General features: G+C 38.0%; 1 protein-coding gene across 1 annotated transcript in view; it reads left to right on the top strand.

Annotated features, from left to right (window-relative positions):
- GALNT13 (polypeptide N-acetylgalactosaminyltransferase 13) overlaps nucleotides 1–22555 on the top strand; it is a 290475-nt gene that overhangs the window by 192218 nt on the left and 75702 nt on the right. The window contains exons 7-8 of the mRNA XM_070731536.1: nucleotides 4200–4317; nucleotides 20499–20679. Coding sequence (XP_070587637.1) covers nucleotides 4200–4317; nucleotides 20499–20679 — 299 coding nt within the window. The remainder of the gene's footprint in view (nucleotides 1–4199; nucleotides 4318–20498; nucleotides 20680–22555) is intronic.

Here is a 22555-nt window from a genome sequence, read left to right on the forward strand (position 1 = left end):
AAATCATGTGATCACCATTGTTAACCTTCCTGGCCCACTTCCAACATGCAAAGTCAGTGGGAGAAACCAGGTTTGATTAACTACCGTGTGGTTCCCTTAATAACTGCAGTGATTTTCTTAACAACCGTGGTGAAAAAGGCTGTAAGATCGGGCGCAATTCACTTAACAACAATCTTGCTTAGCAAAAGAAATTCTGCTCCCAACTTTGTCAGAAGTTGAGGACTATTTGTACTTGATTTGTTTCTGTCAGTTGATTATATACAATTGATTATATTATATTCTGAAGCTTTAATGACCTACATGATGTAAAAGTTGAAAGCTCCCCCCAAAACAGAGTTCTCAGATCAAGAGAACCAAATAAACTCAAAGTATTTTAGAAGAAATTGAAGCAAACGAAGACCTATAAAAAAAAGATGGTTGTTTAATATATAGCTATTTCATCCCTCCCACAGCCTTCATTACATTCATAGAAGAAAACAATACCTCACATACCTATTTATAACATAAAACTCAAGCTTCTGATTAATTTCATCTTCTGATAAAAACCACAAGAAGCAGAATAAAACCTTATGGCCCTCAAGGAGCAAAATAGATGTGTAGCATCTTGCATTTGAACTGCTGGTACAAAAAGCCTTCAGATATATCCATTCTTTCACATTTGAAATATTTAAAATGTCTCCTCACGGTTATTAAAAGTATTATTTTAGTTGATTTAATTGACATTATATGCTCTCTCTCTCTCTCTTGTCATATGACACAAGCTGCTGCCAGTGTGGGTTTTGTCATAATGTTTACTGATCTGTTGAGCCTTGAAAACATAAAAGAGAAAAAATTGAGCCATTTAGCCGTTTGTAGTAATGACAATAAGAGTGACATTTTAGAACTGGTTCATGCATCCAATTTTATTTCCTTAATGAATAACAGTTGGTTGTCAAGTTCAATTTTATTTTAAAACTCTTGAGGCACATTATGCTATACCAATAATTGTTTAAATGAAATGAAATATAATTTATTCAGAATATTCATATCTTTCCTACTGCCCAAAGGTCTTAAGCGTACACAGTATAAGTTTCATATTCATCAAAATGGATGAGTTACCAGTGATGCAAAAAAAAATTAAATGTGAAAGTTCCCCGGCCCTCAAATCCTTTTACAATTATTCTGCCGCTGATCCTTGAGGCCATAAATGGTCTTAGGTGAAGTCACACAGAACAGGAGCTAATGGATTCAAGTTGTTCTAGAGTTTTTCTCTAGGAAATTAATGCTCTTGTCCTATTCAGTCCCATCACTTGGTCCATGTTCTCCGAATTAAAATCTGTTACTGGAATCTTTGTCAAGTATTGTTATCCCCAAAAGCTTATGTTCTTTCATTTCGGCGATCACTTTGTTTGAGTCAGTTTCTCCTTCTCCTCTTCCTCCTCCACTACCACCTCCACCATCACCACCACCACTTCACCCTCCACCTCCAAGTTAAGTGCATTCCCCAGACCTTTGGAACAGCCTCCCACTTGAGATCTGAGGGATCCATACCTTTTTAGGCTTCTAGAGGACGCTGAAGATCTAGCCCTTCCACCAAGCATTGGGCAGGATACAGATTAGGAGGATATTTGGTCTGTGCCTAGGGGAAAATGTACCTTTGTTTTTAGCTGTGTTTTCTGGATTGTTGCATTTTGTCGCAAGTACCTAAAATAATTAAATGGGAGAGATGGTTATATAGATCCTGACCTATGATGACAAAGAGAAGTCTGAATGGTGGACGTGTCCTAGTTGGCCTCCTGCACCACAGTGTGTGTGTGTGTGTGTGTGTGTGTGTGTGCAGTCCCTGGGCTTTGGAGGCTCTCTTTGAGCCTCCTGGAGGGCGAAAACAGCTTCCCCAGGCTCCCGAGGCCTCTAGAAACCAGAAATGGGCCTGTTTCCCTGAACTTCTGGTGGGCCCATTTTTCACCCTCTCAGAGCTTCCACGCACACCTTTCACATACCTGCATACAAAATGGGCCATGTGGGAGGGGCAAAACCAGCCAGGAGTGGGATTTGGGGGTTCTTCAAACTGCATAAAATCTTAGCTAGAGGTTCTCCTGAGCCCCAGCGAACCCCCAGAAACCCATCCCTGCTTAAGGATCTGGGAAGAATAACCTCCTGCACATTTTTTTTTATTGCTGCTTTTTATGGTTCAGATCCCCATCTTTCCATCTGCGATGGACTTTACCACATTTAGATCTGGATATTTTGCTGAAGTGTTTCTTACAGCTTTTTGTTTGGTGTCTTTTGAGTCAGTCTTGATTCCTGGTGACTGCTTAGACAAGATTTTCAAAAGTGTCTTGCCCTTGCTTTCTTCCTAGAGCTAAGATGAAGTTACTGACCCAAAATCATCCAGCTCCTTTGTACCTAAGCCAGGACTAGAACTCACTGCCTACTGTTTCTAGGCTGAGGCCTTCACCATTAAACCAAGCATGATTAATTTATTATTTTGACCTTTGATAGTTACCTTTCCCTGTTCAAATGCAGCGATAGATCTTTGCTTCACTAGAAGCACAAATAGAAAATCTTAAAGTTAAACGTAATTTTAGCTTTTCCATTTGTACGTATAGTGAAATAGAGAACCATGGCTGCATTTGAACAAAGAAACATGAGTGTTAATGGTCACGATAATAAATTTTAACGCCTAATATTATATAAATGTTTCCAGTTATTAAGTGAATAAAATTTTAGGACTGTGTTTACCGAGAGTACATCATGTGACTTATCTGTTGTTCCAATTACCAAGTGAGGCCTATGCATGGAATCATTATTCTTGAAGTAGAACCCACTGAAAATATTAGAACAAAAATGGGTAAACAAACAATCAACAATTTGACTATGTCCCTAAAGAAATGTCTCCAGCGCAATCTGTCTGCTGGCACAGGGGTAGGCAAAGTTGGCTCTTCTATGACTTTTGGACTTCAACTCCCACAATTCCTAAGCCAATCATGCTAGCTCAGGAATTCTGGGAGTTGAAGTCCTCATGTCATACACGATCCAACTTTGCCTACCCCTATGCTGGCAGAACTAGGTTCCCTTCCCTTCTCCCTCAGTGCGGTCTGTTCTGGAGGCCAGGGAGAACATTCAAAGCAGAATTGGGATAGAGGAGAAAGGTGAAATCTGTTTGGATGACATGGGTAGTTCAAGAGGATCTGTTTCACTGAAATCTATTGAATAATTCATATAAATTATTTTTTTGTTATTTTACACAAGTGTGAGACATTTGTTACTCTGCATGGGCATTTGTGTGTTTATAAATGGACGTTTTCTCTTGGTACTATCAAAAGTACTTGGTACATCTCTTGGTACTATCAAAAGAAAGAACATATAACCCATTTCCTCCTTTCTTTATGACCGTAGAGAATATTCACCCTGTTTCTTTACGCAATTTCTATTTAGCACATTCTCTCTATATCATAGCAATAAATTCTCACGTGCTGCTTCATCAAATAATGTGCATGATACAGTTTGATAAATCCACAGAATTCAATAAAAGTCAGCTGACAAAAGCACTTAGTTGCATCCTCTGCTGTGCAGTTGTGATTTGAGAATGTATATTTTACTATTCAAAAGAATGAAGCAATCAAACTAGTCAAATGGGATACCACAGGTTCCTTATTCTAATGCCTCAGTAATGCAATCCTAATGTGAAACCTGTATTTACTACAGAGTATACATGTCTAAATGGAATTTTAAAGAAATTAAATATAAATGCTTAAAAAAGAATAATGAACATTTTCAGGCATTGGGTTATTGGTAGTTCTATTACAATAATACATGATTATTATCTGGTTTTGATTTTTTTTTCAAGACATTTATACGCTTATAAAAATTGTGCTCTTGGTAATTCACCCACACTTTTAAAAGTTTACCTTTTATTTTTAAAAGCTATATTCCATTTCTTACATTATATTACTATGCTTTAAATGACATAATTCCTAGATGTTTAAATGCGTGCATCGATTTGCTACTTTTAGAATGCAGGCTGAACTTCCACAGCAGCGAATGAAAATGTTCAAAATTATTAAATTCAATACTACACCTTCAGTTTCTAATAAATGAAATATAATTTTGTCTATATGGAGGATATATGCTGTAGTATCACTTATTAAATTCCACAAAGTATCTTTCAAAAATATTTTTCTTTTCCTTTGTTTTCTTTTTCTTGTGTTTTCAACTAGGACCCCTACTATGGCTGGTGGCTTATTTTCTATTGACAGAAACTACTTTGAAGAGATAGGAACATACGATGCAGGAATGGATATCTGGGGTGGAGAGAATCTTGAAATGTCTTTTAGGGTAATTTTCCATTTTATTTCCTTTTGTAATAACTGGCCGATTTTCTGTAAAAAATGTTAACGTTTTAAGATAGGGATGGTTTCATTTTGTTCATCTGAAATGAAAACTTTACTTTGTCTTGAAATTAGGAAGATAATCCAAATGGAAAGCTTCTTCAATGGAGTGCTTCATTCAGCAAAACTGAATCAAGGCAAATTCACTTATTATTCAGCTTCCTTTTTCTCTGCTGTTTCTGGATTCCCACTGAATAAGGGATTCTCTTACTTTCTGTTCTGTTGAGTGCAACCTTCCATTTATAATTTGAGCTGAATTACATCCTTCAGTTTTTGTGCCAAGCTTCCCCCCCCCACCCCCCTACGCTATGCAACACATCACATAAAGCTTTGAGTATCTAAAAATTGTATGATGTAGATTAGAGGCCCGCCAGTCATTATTACCATATCTGGCTCAGGGTTGCATATGCCCATTTGTTACTTAATTCCATGACTACTCAGGAAGTGGGAGCAAATGAGGATTGGCATGGGACATCCATGACCATCATCAGATTAGGGATTAAATTCACATCACATAGATGTCCCATAGTATGTGTATTTCTTTTATGCTACCTTTGAAACAGTTCCATTTTGTTTTCCTCCATTGGTACATAGGGCTCCCTGGCACTCTCTGAGCATGGTTGTTTTCTTGCAGATGTTTCATTAACAAACTAGGTAACATCATCAGAACGCTATCTGCAATAAAACAACCAAACTCAGAGAGTACCAAGGAGGACCCCACAATTCAACCCAGAGCTACAAATATTATCTTCTTTTAATGTATACCTTTTTTTCAAATTTTCCCAAGCATATGTATCATTTCACGTGCCAATTTCCTAAATATCTGCTCATTTTTCTTCAAATGTTTTCAGAAATGTACACTAATTTTATATATGGAGCTGAGATAATTTCTTTGCTAAAACGATTTCACTTCACTTCACTACTGCTGTTGTGTATGCTGAAATAAAGGAAATCATTTATGGATTACTTTCCCAACACTGGGATGAGAGTCAGATTGTTAGGGAAATCAGAGATTTAAGTTTTCCATCAGTCATGAAAGTTCTGTATTTGGGATTGATTAATTAACTAACTAACAGACAAAGTTTAATTAATTATTTAATAAATTAAACTTTGTCAGTCTGATCTACCTCAACCTAATTATGGGTAAAACAGGAGAAAGGAATGCTAAAACATGTCTTGATCTCCTTGGAGGATAGGCACCCTATATATTTAACAAGCAAAAGAAACAATAAATAACAAAAAATGCACATGCACATCCATTTATTAACTGTTTGTTTGTTTTTTATATAATTTATTCATGTGGCTTAAAAACATTCTGGAAGGCAAAGCTTTGCCAAACAATGCCAACTTCAGGTCCACGAGGAAGAGCCTTCTCTGTTGTGGTCCCGGCCCTTTGGAACAAACTCTCTCTAGAGATCTGCATTATCCCCACTCGCCTTGCCTTTCGAAAGGCATTAAAAACACATCTATGCCAGCAGCCCTGGAGACTGTGAGCAAAAGCTTCACTCCAGTCACTTGTATGAAAGATGAATGATTGTTTTTATTGTGGGTTTTTAGTATTTTTGATGTTTTAATTGTATTTATTGTTATTGTATCTATTTTTATTCCTATGAGTCGCCCTGAGTCTGTGAGGAGAAAGGTGGCCTATAAATCAAACAAACAAACAAACAAATAAATAAATAAATAAAGCTTCCAAATGATTTTTCATGTACTTATATTAACATCCTTAAATTTTGTTTTAGGGATAGAAATTATATTTCCAAATGACTGAATTTGAAGCCAACTATTTCAGTCATCTATAAAGCCTATGATATAAATGAAATGATGGAAATTTGTCAAGTTTCAAGGCAATCTTAAATAAATTAGAAAATTGATCTTAAAATAAGTGTCAGAGTAATGACGTAATATAGATATTGGTGCTACAGTATTTAAAGGACCCTTATTTTCATAATGATGGAACAATCAGCTCTGAATTGCTGTCCATGCCTTGCCACTTCTTATAATATTCTCATTCTTTTATCAAAAAGAAGTATATATGATGCATATAGAGGCAGGATGCAGCCGTTTATATTTTTGATGAATATAATGTGAAAAATGCACAGGCTAGTTGCTCCATTATTTTTAGACTAGAAGTCATAGAATGGATGAATGTGTGAAGCTCATTGCATATGGTATATCAAAGAGCTATTTTGACTGTTAGATGCAATCAACTGATTGGGGATTCGTAGGGAATTCTATTTGGTGCATTGTAATTTAAAATGATGCAATTTATTCACTCCAGACTACTATAAAATTGAAGCATAATTGTGCTATTGTTTGGGAATGTTGTACATCCCCCCCCCCCTTTTTTTTAGTAGCATCACTTTGTTAACTGGAGCACCGAGCCAGATTGCTTCAAGTAAGTTTGGAATATCCAGGCTAAAAAAAAAAATTGATACAATTTTCATAAGAAAATATTTGAAAGACTACCCCCCTATCTAGTTTTGCAGCCATCTTTTCTCAATGTTATAGGATTCTCTATGTAACATCTGGATAGGAGAAACACACTTAGATTCAACCCTAAGTAGACAGAGAGACTGTTGATTCAGAAGCTTTCATATTCCAGAAGAAATTTATCTTTGATACTAGACAAAATGTTTATGGACCAGCCTAACACTCTAGGGTAGGGGTTGGCTCTTCTATGACATGTGGACATGTGGGCTAGCATAATTGGCTCAGGAATTCTGGGAGTTGAAGTCCACAAGTCATAGAAGAGCCAACTTTGCCTACCCCTGCTCTAAGGCTCTCCTGGATCATAGCTCCTATTGAAAGAGCAGATAGAGACTGTCACAGGAGACCCTTTGCCCAACTTTAGTTGTGTGCTAGTTTTTGGTCTTCATTGGAAGTCACTCATGCCTTTGTCACTTCAGTGTAGATTAATGAAATTTAGTGTACACTGAACTTCACTTGAGGACCATTTGAAAGCTCCAGAATGCAGCTACGTGTATGATGATGAATAGTGTCTTACCTATCCATGTGAGATTACTATTGTAGGAGTTGTGTTGGTTACCTACAAGCTTCTGGATACAATTCAGGGTGCTGATTATGATTTATAATGGCTTTTATGGCTCATGTTATCTATCAGGTTGCCTGCTCAGGTGTACCTCTGCTTCTCAGGGTATCAATAAAAGGAGAGATGGAGATGAGCTTTTTCTATCATGGCCCCTCCTCCTCTGCCTCCGGAATTAAAGTGCTTCAGAAGATAATCAAGTCTTGACTCCTCTATGTATCATTTGGGAATAAAATAGGGATATGAATCTAGCTGTTCCTGAAATGGATTAGAGGGTGCCAAGTGTATTGGGTTTTATTTAATTTGAGCTGTTTTAAACCTAATTGCTGTATTGGGAAATTTTTAGCTATAAGCAGGGGGAGATTTTAAAAAGGCAGACTTTAGAAAATGAGCAATCACAATCACCCGCAAACCTTTTTCTTCCTATGGAAGAAATGTCTTTTAATTACTCTTTGGGGGACTTGGGTTTTGAAATTTCAATATAGAGGCGCAGCTTGAGAAGGAGGAGTTGCCTGGCCAGGTGAAACATACATAGGCCATATTTGCCCTGTTCATCAGAGGTTTCCTCTTACCTTCCATAAGGATCTTTGACACAGACATTCAAGGGAATAGTTATTTTTGTAAGCATACCATACATGCTGATTATAAAACTAGCCTATCTTAATATCCACACTAAAAGAGCCTGCTTCTCTTTATGCTCCCAACATTATCCCACTGTTCTATCCCAGCGCCGAAGCCCCAAATAATAATAATTTAATAATAATTTATTAGATTTGTATAATTATTTATAATTATTTATAATAATAATTTAATAATAATTTAATAATAATTTATTAGATTTGTAATTATATTTGTATAATTACACAACAGACAAACTTACAAACAGTTTGTATTCTCTTTATACTCCCAACATTATCCCACTGTTCTATCCCAGCGCCGAAGCCCCAAATAATAATAATTTAATAATAATTTATTAGATTTGCAATTATATTTGTATAATTACACAACCCACAAACTTACAAACAGTTTGTATTAGGAATTAAATGTGGAATCTCCTAATAGCTTCTTAGGAGCATAAAACAAAATGCACACTTTAATTTACAAATAGTTCAAAGCAAATGAAGACAAGGAAGAACAAGGAAGTCCAGTTATCTTTCTGAGCCTCCAACAGTTGGCAAAGTTCCTAGAAATTAGTCCTTGAAAAATCCAAGCCCAACATAGCAAAACAAACTAGAATCACTGAACAGGCTATGAACAGACAGGTTTTCTCAACACTGGAACCACGGAAGCCAAGATTCAAGCCACAGTACAAACTGGAAGCAGAGAGGTTAACATTCAGGAACTACGATACAAATTTCACGATGCAAGATTCTGGAATGGTGTTGTTCCCTCCAATTAGCCTTAGTATTGTTAGGCCTTAAGTAGACTTAAGGGCGTGGCCAAGTAGCCTGCAGCTCTACTCACAAGTAGACTTCCATCAGAGTAAACCTTACTGCATTTCTGCAGTTACTGCCTTTTGGCAGCCTTGCATACTTTTGCATTCAGGCAAAGGAGTAGTATCTCCTTTCTCAGCCCTACCAAGAGGCACTACAGGTTTCCAAAGGTTCTGGCTGCTAGGCAGGCCACAATACCCACCCTCTATAACAGTGATTTTCAACCTTTTTTGAGCCGCGGCACATTTTTTACATTTATAAAATCCTGGGGCACACCACCAACCAAAATGACACAAATAAATAAATAAATACATACATACATACATACATACATACATACATACATACATACATACATACATACATAAATAAATAACCCCCTCATATATACAATCCCATGTAACATCCCCTTATAAATACCTGTACAGTCAATCATCAATCATCCCTCCTGAAATTTATACCACTGTCTCATTTCTGGGTACTTCTCCTGTCTTTCCCCCTTTTCTCTCTCATGTTTCTAATTTCTCTCTCTTCCTCCCTTTTTCCCTCATTCCTTCTCTCCCTCCCTTTCTCTCTCTTTCCTTTCTCTCATTCCCTTTCTCTCTATCCTTTCTATCTCTCACTTGTTCTTTCTCTCCCTCCCTTTCTGTCTCTTTCCTTTCTCTCATTCCCTCTTTGTCTCCTGGGGCTGACTGCGGCTGCCCTCCACCCCCCACCGCGGAGGGAAAGCATTTGGCATTGGCACCGCCAACCCCCCCTCCAGGAGCAGCAAAAGCCTCAGCGACAGAGCCGAAAGGGAAACGGCGTGATCCGTCACTTAGGCTTTTGCTGCTCCTGGAGGGGGGGGGGAGGATTTTCTCCTCCCCACCCCCCCGGCAGCCAAACGTCGCTGAGGCTTTGGGCATCGGCGCCTTCCCTTCCACGAGCAGCAAAAGCCTCAGCGACGGAGCCGAAAGGCAAACGGCATGGCCCGTCGCTGAGGGTCTTGCTGCTCGTAGAGGGGTGGCGCTGATGCTCCCTCTCACCGCCCCCATCTCCCCACGACCGCCTGAGGCCGCTGCAGCCGGCACGCTCCCGCTCCCACCGCCAGTGCCCTCCCGCCGGGCCCAAAGGACACTTGCCGCCGACGCCAGGAAACTCCAGCTGGGCGGGGCGCTGCCGGTGCCTCCGAGCTCCCACTCGCTCTCCTTTTTCCCGCCTTCCTTCTTTGGGGCCCAGCAGGAGAGCGCCAGAAACCGCGGCAACGGGCAGGAACCGGGGGACAGCTGCGAGTGGGAGCTCGGAGGCACCGGCAGCGCCCCGCCCAGCTGAAGCTTGGCGGCACACCTGACTGTGTCTCGCGGCACACTAGTGTGCCGCGGCACACCGGTTGGGAAACGCTGCTCTATAATGCATGGCCACTCACGCGACAGAGAGTTCATTCATTGCCCAGTATCACACCAAATTCTATAAGCTATGGTTAATACTTTCTACTCACTCTGATTACAGTATATGTATTGCTCCTGAGTAGCAGCTGTTTTATATTTGGGTGATATTGCACATATCCTAATATTGGGCTTCTCAGAGATTTCTGGTTGCTACTAGAGGAACAGGAAGCTGTATTAGATAGCATTTTGACCGAAGAATCTTACAAACCTATATGTCTTTTATGCCCGTAACATGCATATATTATTGATGCAAAATTATATTATTTCTGTGATTTAAGTGCTTGACAGTATCATCCTGCAGAATATTATTGTGAGATATAAGCTATTGCTCTGCATTTAAAAATTTAGTTTGCACTGCTTTAGCTATACCATTATTTTAAAAAATTGAACATGCTTGGATTTTTCCTCTCATTTGACTTCCCTTAATGATTATCTGAGGTTTTAAAAAAAAGTCAGTCTTTTTTACTAAAATGCACCTATTACATGATAGAACAGGCAAGAATAGCATCAAAAGACTTCAGAGGTAATTTAGCATGGCACAGCTTTGAATCAAATCACAATCATATTTCTGCATGAAGGCATGTAAAGTAAATTGCTTAACGACTGTCCAAATCACACAAAAGCAGACAACTGAGCTTTCCATTTCCAGTAGCTAAAGTGGCTTGACTCTTAAGTCCACCTTATTATATCCGTACTAATCTAATATTCATATCATACAGTAGAGGTTCTTTCCTTTTTTAAAACAAACAAACTCTCTGTACAGAAGATTGTAGAAATTCTCTGCTCTATCATTCATATGGCAGTCAAAAGCCTTTTTAGGGGTTGTATACAGATACTGCTCGACTTACAACAGTTCCTTCAGTGACCAAAATTACAAAGGCACCGAGAACAGGGACTTATGAACTATTTTTCACGCTTATGACCAGGTGGGGGTTCCAACTTACCGCTGCTACCAGTGATGAAGCACGCGCAGCTTGCGCGTACATCTGGCGGGCACATGCGCGTTTCAGAGCAAGATTTGGCTTCTGTGCATACGCAGGAAACAAATCTTGTGAGAAGATGCATGGCGTATGAGATTTCGGTGATTTTGTTTTGTTTGTGTGTATGTGTGGCAGCAAAAAAATGCTGAAAATTGCTGAAATCTCACACATGTGCATCCTCTCATGAGATTTGGCTTCCTGTGTATGCGCAGAAGCCAAATCACACTCCGATGCACATGCCCGCCCGCCTGTCACCTGGAGCTGCAGGCGCAGCCCCATTTCTGCTACCGGTGTGGTGTCCCCCCTCCCTGTTCTGGTAGGAACCTGGGTATCTCTCTCTCTCTCTCTCCTCTATCTATCTACCTACCTACCTACCTACTCTATCTATCTATCTATCTATCTATCTATCTATCTATCTATCTATCATCTATCTATCATCTACCTACCTACCTACCTACCTAATCTATCTATCTATCCACCCACCCAACCACCCACCCACCTACCTACCTACCTACCTACCCACTCTGTCTGTCTGTCTGTCTGTCTGTCTGTCTGTCTGTCTGTCTGTCTGTCTGTCTGTCTGTCTGTCTGTCTATCTATCTATCTATCTATCTATCTATCTATCTATATATCTATCATCTATCATCTATCTATCTACCTACCTACTCTACCTACCTACCTACCTACCTACCTACCTACTCTATCTATCTATCTATCTATCTATCTATCTATCTATCTATCTATCATCTATCTACGGAGTCTACGGAGAGGGGCGGCATACAAATCCAATAAATTATTTTAAAATTATTATTATCATCTATCATCTACCTACCTACCTACTCTGTCTGTCTGTCTGTCTGTCTGTCTGTCTGTCTGTCTGTCTGTCTGTCTATCTATCTATCCATCTGTCTATCTATCTGTCTATCTATGCTTCTATTTTATATTCAGGAGAATTTAGGAAACAGGGAGGTGTAGATATACTCCAAATACTATTTAAAACATTAGAGTATTGTAATTTGAGTACAATTTGCAAGAGCAAATATTTTTAGAAGTTGGAACTTTATAGATATTTATAGTCTTAATTTAAGGCGGGAAAGAGCAAACTGAAAAAGCCAGTGGCATTATAAGTACATGGTTCGTGGGATAAATGATAACAACTACATACCACAGCTTATCGCTTTTGCTTTTTGCTTTGAGAAACTGTTACCAAGTGAGCCATTAATAGTCTAGAAGATCTGCAACCTTGCTGGGCTCTTATTGCCTAAGAAATCTTAAGTAATAAATTGCCTAGAGAGGGAGCCTGCTTCCCTCCCAGCTTTCTCTGCGTATCTGCTCTTTAAGAAAAATAATAATGGAATGAATGGCTCAAATCAGAAAAGCACCCATTATGTAGAAGGTTCTAGGGGCGGGGATGATACTGAGAATAAGCAGCATTGCTGGAGACCCAGGGAAGCAAAGTGCTGATTTTAGAAGCTTAGTGTCAGAAACTAGGAATAAAAAGAAATTGAGTTTATCTTCCAGAGCATTATACATCTTAAGACATCTGCAAAAAATGAAGCAAAAAATTGTTTTTATTATATATTCCATCAGCTCAACTGTGACTGACAAGATGCATTTCAATGTTGTAGCAATTCATATACCAACTATAATATTTGAAAGTTTCTTTCTTGGCAACGAGAATGCAGTTTAATCAAACCACTAAAACTAACTTTCAAGCTGGAAGCCATTTCTACTTCTTAAGGGTTGGATTATTCGCAGCATATTTCAATCACAACATTATTATCTTTTGGGAATGGTGTATGGGGGAAGTTACAGAAGCTGAACATATCATAATATTAAATATATTACAGAGGCCATTGCAAAGAGTCCTTATTTGGTAACTAATTGATTGAGACTAGCAGCTTTGTGGTTAAGCGGAGTGCTTCCTAAATCATGAAACCATGATTGTGCTTATGATCTTACTTCTCTTTAACTGTGGTTTACGGACCTGTAAAAGATGTAAATGTGAAGATTGGTTGCAAAGTTACTACTTATCACCATTGTAACTATGAATGGTCACTAAACAAAATAGTCACTAAATGAGGACTCCTGTAAAGGCAAAGAGAATGAACAATGAACTGCAGAATATAATCCAGACATGAAGTGGGTTTTTTTAACTTTAAAAACATTAAAACCAAGGCAGAAATTGTTACATTTATTTTATTTTGGGAGTTCAGGTAGTCCTCAACTTAATGACCACAATGGAGCCTAGAATTTATGTTACTAAGTGAGGCATTTGTTAAGTGAGCTTTGCCCCATTTTACGACCTTTCTTGTCCCAGCTGTTAAGTGAATCACTGCAGTTGTGAAATTAATAGCACGGTGGTTTAAATGAATCTGGCTTCCCCATTGACTTTGCTTGTCAGAAGGTCGCAAAAAAGGGGATCGTATGATTCTGGGGCACTTGGCCATTATAAATATGAGTCAGTTGTCAAGCACTTAAGCATAAAACGTTTCAGGAAAGACTTAATGAACTCAATCTGTATAATCTGGAGGACAGAAGGGAAAGGGGGGACATGATCGAAACATTTAAATATGTTAAAGGGTTAAATAAGGTTCAGGAGGGAAGTGTTTTTATTAGGAAAGTGAACACAAGAACAAGGGGTCACAATCTGAGGTCAGTTGGGGGAAAGGTGAGAAGCAATGTGAGAAAATATTTTATTGAAAGAGTAGTAGATGCTTCGAACAAACTTCCAGCAGATGTGGTTGGTCAATCCACAGTAACTGAATTTAAACATGCCTGAGATAAACATCTAAATCCATCCTAAGATAAAATACAGGAAATAGTATAAGGGCAGACTAGATGGACCATGAGGTCTTTTTCTGCTGTCAATCTTCTATGTTTCTATGTTTCTAGCACCCAAATGTAAATCACCCTGGGAGTGCTGCAACAGTCATAAGTATTAAAAATGGTCAAAGTCACTTTTTTCAGTGCCAGTGTAACTTTGAACGGTCTCTAGGTGAACTGTTGTAAGTCGAGGACTACCTGTCGTGGAGCACTGAGTCTGTTTGGAAATCTAACTGGTTCTTTTTTAAAAAAAAAAAACCTTCCTGGGATTAAAGCACATTTGACCATGAAAGAAAACATGGTTATTTAGCTAAGACATGAACAAATGATTTTATGCCTATTTCTATAAATGCATCTCTCCGGAAATCTTTTGGGATGGATTTGAGAGCTGGCCTACCAGGGGAGGAAAAAAACAACCCAGCTTTTTCTTCTACTAGTTGACATTGAGCTATCTCTTGCACGGAGTCATGAGCAGCATGCCACAGTCATCATGAAACCCTGTAATACAGATTGATTGACTTTGCATCAGAGATGGAAGTGCGAAGCCTTGAGGGAGCTGGAATGGAAACGCCACAAATGTATTTTGCTAACCGTTTGGCTTTAGCGTCACTTAAAATGTATGGTCACTTCGGAATTTTGTTTTTATTTGTTTCTGCTTCCGCGTTTAGCATTTTAATATATTTTCATATTTTGGAAAGTCAGCTACTTTTTGAAGACCTAACGTTTTGGAAGGGGAAAGCACAGGAAAAACCTTAAATAACATTGCACTATAAATCATTCTGGAAAATGTTTTTCTGATGTGCTTATGAAATTAGGACCTCTGCTGTGAGAGAAGATATATAATTACTATGAATAAATGTGAGAATTCTTTTTAAAAAAAACCATCTGGGGTGAAAAAGGAATAATTCCTTATGACTTGATGATTATGTACTGTAACTGTTGCATTATATAATGGTCTCATATAGTATTTTCATAGTGTAACCATACTTCCTTTCCCTAAACCAGAAGAAACAACATCATGCTAATGATTATTTATCTTCTTCACAATCCATAATTCTGAGATGCAACATTTTTACTGCAAAGGAGGTGGGGTTTTTTTTTTAGGTTTCATGCTGAGGCTGAAGGAAACTGAGTTGAGAGGTAGAAGCATGAAATTACAGATATGGCACAAATGGTATATCACTAAATGTCCCTAGACTGTCCTGGGTAGTTCATATCCAAGATAGCATTTTTGGACAATATTCTAGGACAGTGATGGCAAACCTTTTTCCTTGGGTGCCGATGAAGCATCTCGCACGCTATCGCGCATGCACAAGTGCCCACACCCATAATTCAATGCCTAGGGAGGGCGAAAACACCTTCCCCCCCAGAGGGGTGGCATACTAATAATAAATGATAAATGATAAATGATAAATGATAAATGATAATAAATAATAAATAATAAATAATAAATAATAAATAATAAATGACATGAATGGTCACTGAATGGTTGAGGACTACCTGTAATACAGGCATTGTGTACTATATTGATCTTTCACAAGGCCATGAATTCCCCAAGGCCTTGGGATTGGAATGTTAGCAGGGGTTCTGTGGCATGAGTGTGTGAGATCACGGGCTTTGTGGTTCTGCTGAGCCCCGACGTAGTTTTAGTTGATTATTTGCTTTAAAGGGATTCTTTGTTTTTATTTTATGTTTTATGTTTTATTTTTTGCTAGATGGGCAAATCATTTACAGATAACCTATAACAAAGTCATTACTATTACATAGCAGTAAGGTATTGCTATTATGTTGTAGTTTTTTCAAGCAGTAACCTCCCCAAATCAGCATCGCCTCCCAATATTACTTATTCTTCCAGACAAGTCATGAAAATGTCAAAGCAATCACAGAAAAATATAAGGCATCAGACAAAATAACAAAGCACAGTTTTGCCTGGCAAATGAAATATAAGTAAGGTAAAATAATTTAGCAAGCAATGCTATAAACCAGGGGTCCCCAAACTTGGCAACTTGTGGACTTCAACTCCCAGAATTCTCCAGCCATCTAGCTGCCCTGAGTCCTGTTGGAGTGGGCAGCATAGAAATACTGTACAAATAATAAATAAATAAATAAAATAAAATATGCTGGCTGGAGAATTCTGAGAGTTGGAGTCCACAAGTCTTAAAGTTGTCAGGTTTGAAGACCTCTGCTGTAAACCAAGCCAAGCATAATACAGCAGAGAATCCCAAGAATGCAATAAATCAATTGTCCCCAATAAATAAATGAATCTCTAGTAACTCAGAATGTAAGTTACTAGGCATATTCTGATGAATTTCCATTTTGAAATTAATCTGCTGAAAACTCTGTCTCACCCTTAATCTTCAGGAGAGAGAACTGATGTAAGGCTTGCAATGATGTCATTGTAGGTGATATATATCAAAAGTGCAATCAGCTCAAAATCTTGTTGGTAATTAGCTGCGCTAGCCATTTTCCAACATTTATTCTTTAATCATAAGAATATATGAGTAGCAGTAGTTTATTCATTACAATATCCTGTGATTTTTACAGCTTTAGAATTACATACAGGCTACAGCCCTTCTGATAGGAGGGATTATGATCAAAAACTCACCCACCCACCCAAAAAAACCCCACTCTCAATTTCTTGTGGTATCCCCAAAACTAATCATGTTCACTTACCCTGTTGACATGGTTGCTTGTACTTTATCTGTGAAATGGGAAATGTGTTTTGATACTATTACGGCCAAACCCAACTACTTCTCTTGCTATACTAATTAACTTTTGTTTAATTGCTTTCATTCTAATTAAGTAAAGTCTGCAATCAGTTGCTATAGCAACATTTCCATTAATACCAATCATCTTTTGATGTTTGACTCTTTCCTTAAAACTGTAGCAGTCTTTTTTGGAATGTCAAATGCTTTAATAGATAAACATTTTGTTTAAAATAGATCCTTAACCATATGCTGCCCTTCAGTGCAAATATAAGTGCAGCTGAATTGGCTATCTTGCCCTTTTATATGCTACCAACATGGCCAAAATTGTCTACCTCCCAGTTTTGACCCAATTCAGCTATAAAACTCGTACTTTGAAACCAGCTCTTTGGTTGAATTTATTCATGCCTTCTTATACATTGTTATCATTAAATATTTGCCACACTTTGGATCTAAATGTGCTTTGAAGGGCATGGGCATTTATGTCTGTTTTGTTATCATTTTCTTTAAAAATGAATCCCCCCCCCCCTCTTCAGCCCTTGTAGTAGCATTGCAATTATAGGAAAAGGTGTGTTTGATGGAGATGGTAATGGTGCAGCAAGCTGTATTGAGCTGGAGTGTCTTCTTATTTCAAATATAATTCTCCAGGGGAATCACACAGCTATGGAGAGGCCTATTAGCCGACATCCCTTTGAAAGCACCTTATCTGCTTCTGAATCAATTGCTAATATGAAGAATATCCTCTAACTGCTTTGCACCATCCTTCCTTTCTTGAGTGCCACATCCATCAACCTCCATTACCGAAGGTTTATATATATTCATCTCACCTACCGCGTTTCCCCAAAAATGAGAGCCTGTCTTTTTTTTTTTTTGAACCCTAAAATAAGTACTTGGCCTTATTGCCATGTACTCAAAAGCCCGATTGAGCTTATTATCAGGGGATGTCTTATTTTGGGGAAAACAGGGTATTTCTGAAGTTTATAGATAGCATTTTCTTTAGCAGCAATAAGCCAGCTTCATTTGTTTTAATTGGCACTGGGTAATTTTGAAATTGAACATAGTTGGACCAAGCCAAAGTCTCCTGATATTGGATGAAAAAAGCTAGGACATGTTAGTGGTGCAAGTAAAGGTTTATGCCATCATGCAGAAAGAAATAGACAACATCATTGTTGCATAATAAATTGTGTGTGGGAAGATTGGATGAGATTTCTGATAATTGAGAACAAGGGTAAAACAGAGCAGGAGGAAGAGTAAGTTTCTTATTGTATTCGAAGCAAAGCCATCCAGTCCTGTCCCAAAAACTTGAGCCTTAGACTGTCTTCAGTCAAGCTCACCCCATTCCTAAGAGGCATGTAAGGGGCATGCATAAGTGTACCATTGTGCCTACTGTCCCTGTCCTACTGTCCTATTGTCCAAATTTAGCTGTACCTACTTTGCTTTTAAGTTTATAGCATACCTGCTATATGTTTTGACAAATAAATAAATAAAAATAAAGATATCATTATACATTGGCCCAAACCATTCGCTTACATCTTCTACAATTTTTTTTTAAAAAATCTCCATAACATTTGATCAGATAACGTATTTTCTATGAGTCAAGTATAAGACCAGTATTTTCTGCAGCGGCGTTTAATTTTATGATTTTCTGGTATTAATAGGATGTAAATGTGACTATTTATTAAGATGAAGTTGCCTGAGGCAAAATCAAATCACTATTAAGGGGCTATTTGTTCATTGCAGTGATTCAAATTATGCATAACAACCACCTCAAAACAGAGGGCAATGAATATGAAGAATTGTAAATAAAAATGCAAGAAAAATGTTGGTGAAACAAATTTGTAGTTCCTTCCCACAAAGTGTTTGCTGGCCACGGCTGGGGAGGGAGGAAGAGTCCAGCTGAAATGGCTTTCTGGGATTCTGGCTGTCTTCTGTCTACCGTTTTCATCCTCCAATGATGACACTTCTGTTGGTGGCAATGATCAGGGAGGAGGAATTTCTGTAGACTGCAGTGATGATTCTTGTTTACCTTCCTGCAGAAGGAATGGGCATGGAAAGATAAGGACAGCAGAGTTGCCTAATGGCTAATGTCATGCTAGGTAAACAAGTAGGACTCTTTACCATTTCTCCTTTAATGCAGAACTCATTAAATTACTGATGAAATTGTTCAGCACTGGTAATGTGAACTGCATCATTCTGTAGAGAGCCACAAAGATAACCTTGGAGAAACGATGCAGACACAGTTTCAACAACAGACATATAAACAAATTTTGAAGTTGGTAAACAGAGAATATTAGAAAGAAGCTCAGGCAGGGTATAAGGAGGAGGGAAAGGAAAGAACAGCCAGGTTTCAAGATTGTTACTTGATCGAAACATTTAAATATGTTAAAGGGTTAAATAAGGTTCAGGAGGGAAGTGTTTTTAATAGGAAAGTGAACACAAGAACAAGGGGACACAATCTGAAGTTAGTTGGGGGAAAGATCAAAAGCAACGTGAGAAAATATTATGTTACTGAAAGAGTAGTAGATCCTTGGAACAAACTTCCAGCAGACGTGGTTGGTAAATCCACAGTAACTGAATTTAAACATGCCTGGGATAAACATAGATCCATTGTAAGATAAAATACAGGAAATAGTATAAGGACAGACTAGATGGACCATGAGGTCTTTTTCTGCCGTCAGTCTTCTATGTTTCTATGTTTCTATTATTCTGTCATCAAATTAATCACTGATTCTTAGCAGCCATGCAGGTTTTCTCAAGGAGGATCTCTTCCCAACCTGGGTCTTTAAGTCTTCTACCAATGTACCTATAACTGCTGTAACTGAGTCCATCTAACTTGCTGCTGGTCCTTCTCTTCCTTTTCCTAACATTAGAGCTTTGTCCAGAGAATTGGGCCTTCACACAATGTGAAGTAGGATAATTTGATCCTGATCATTTGTGCTTCGATTTGTGCTTCGATTGAGAACTTTGGATTAATTTGTTCAATGGCCCATCAGTTCATCAATGGTATTCTTAGGCATTTTCTCCAACAAGAAGTATCTAAAGTAGGGGTGTCAAACTCGAATTGTCATGGCGGCATCACATGAACGTATCAAAACTTTCCCCTTTCACTAAACCAGGTATGGGCGTGGCCAGCATGTGACGCATGCGGCTCAAGGCCGTGAGTTTGATTCCCCTGATCAATACACTTCCTATCATTCTTCTTCAAAGTCCAATTTTCATATCCATAGGGCAGTCTTATATCACTTTTTGTTGTTCCTCCCTTGATGATTATATGAATAACATGATGGCTGTCTCCTGTTGGTTCCTGTGGGCTACTATGTAGCTGTTGCGGGCACTTCAGGACTCCAAAAATGGATATGGATATGAATATGTATATGTATATGGAAGAGAGAGAGAGAGAGAGAGAGAAAAGCAGCAGCATCTTTTGCAACATTAGGGAAGCTGCTTCAAAAGTTGTCCCACTACAGGCTTTTATTTTGAACAGCTTGCAAAAGATACAGTTATGGTTATGAATCAAAAAGAGATGCTTTGAACGTCTGTGCACTGCAGAATACCTGACTCAGATGGATAGCTTTGGATAGCTTTGCTAATTACTAACATTAGTTTACTAATTGCTGCAGTTGTGGTCCTCCCAGTTTAATGCAGCAGCTAGCATTTAATTAGATGCTTGAAAATGAAGGTGATTTTGATTTACTTTTGAAATTTCAGATATGGCAGTGTGGAGGCTCCCTGGAGATTGTAACATGTTCGCATGTTGGTCATGTTTTTCGAAAAGCTACTCCTTATACATTTCCTGGCGGTACTGGTCATGTAATTAACAAAAATAATAGAAGACTTGCAGAAGTGTGGATGGATGAATTTAAAGATTTCTTCTACATAATATCTCCAGGTAAGAAAGCTTTTCATTATAGTTTTGTAAGAAATACACTCAAGGACATACACACAAACCCACATACAATACATGGCATATACATGTAGAAACCTCTGTGTGTGTGTGTGTGTATTTGAAAAACATGGGCGTACCTGTATCTCCATGCAAAATTCTGCTACCTGCACAGCCCACCTCTGGTCTATACATGTATGTCTACCCCATACAGCATTATTGGTACTGAGTTTAATTCTTATTGCTTTGTCAATTACAATCAATCTAAATGATTATGATGGAATTCATTTAAGTGGTGTGATGTCTTCTATAGTATTGCCATAACATTTAAGGCAAAACTGGGGGAAAAGGTGCCACGCTTATCAGCAAGCTTCATAATATCCAAATATATAATTTAACTCTGAGCTTTCAGAAAACAAAAGAAAAAGAAAAAAGGCAAACAGCAGGGCTTAAAATTTAAGACCTTTTTTTTAAAAAAAAGGAGAGTTGATGGAAAGTACACATTGTTCTTCCTGTTCTCTCTTAGTCTCTGTGATTGGGTTTCATATATATTCATATATTTTCCAGCTACATAATATTTAAGATTTATTCAGATCAAGTTTCAAACAAAACCACAGTGAAAGAGCACTACAGGAAAGATGGCTTTTTATATATAAAAATATCTTTCTTCAAATGAAATGGTTCATGATTATAAGGCAGAGATGAGAAATTTGTGATCTTCCATATGTTACTAACATCAGCTCCCACCAGCCCTAACAAGCATGGATGCCCCACTGGTGATGGAAACAATTTATCAGGAACTTCAGCAGATTAAATCATTTGCTTCTAAGACTGACACACTTGATTTGGATTCTATTGCATCCTCTTAGGCAGAAATTATATGCATGCCTTTAACAGGTTTTTAATTATATTGATTAGATTGTTGTATTGCTGTGTTTATATATATATATATATGTTGTGAGTTGCCCCAAGTCCTCGGAGAGGGGCGGCATACAAATCCAATAAATAAATAAATCTCAATAAACACCTTCAAATACATTTAGCTCTGAGAAAACATATATAGGAATGCCCTGTAAAGAGTGAAGGTTGTTCTCCTAAGCAGCTGTATCTAGGGATCAGTTGTAATACAGATGTGATCATGGAGTGTGCAAAAACTACTTTCTCATTCCAAAGACCCCTTCCACACAATCTGATAAAATTATGATGCTCTGGTTTTAAAGTTGCAGTAATAATAATACTACTACTACTACTACTACTAATAATAATAATAATAATAATAATAATAATAATACCAAACATAAAAACCTTTTCTTCAAATAGCCTTAAGCAATAGCGAAACAGACATAGAAAATGGGTGCATTTCTATCCAGTTCTGCTTTGTAAATTGTCTATCAGGGTTGTTTTTAAAAAATCATGGATTTAGTAACCTTCTAAAGGAGGGGTGTCAAACTGGCGGCCTGCGGGCCAGATGCGTCACGGGCCATGCCACCCCAGCTTGGTGAAGGGGAAAAACATCACAATACGTCACATGATGGCAACGCAATGCTGCAATTTTGATACTTGTCTCCTAAAGGATAAAGTTAAAGGTTACAATGTGTCACTTTTTGTTTTGATTTTAGTACTTTGTACTTTATTTTTTGCAAGAATAACTAGTTTATGGGTTTGGTTTTTTTTTTTTTAAAGAATCCAGCACATAAATGTGTAGATCAAAGAAATCTATTGTTGTAATAAATTAGAATGGACCCTTTGAATCTTTCAGAATATGAGTGGAAAATGGAAACATATTTAAAATGATATTTCCCTTCTACATTTTGAGATATATTTTCTATTTGGGACTGTTTTGCTTTTGGTGTGGAAATGATGGATTGAGTGGCTCCCTTGC

This window comes from Erythrolamprus reginae, chromosome 1, assembly GCF_031021105.1.
Source record: "Erythrolamprus reginae isolate rEryReg1 chromosome 1, rEryReg1.hap1, whole genome shotgun sequence".
NCBI lineage: Eukaryota > Metazoa > Chordata > Lepidosauria > Squamata > Dipsadidae > Erythrolamprus > Erythrolamprus reginae.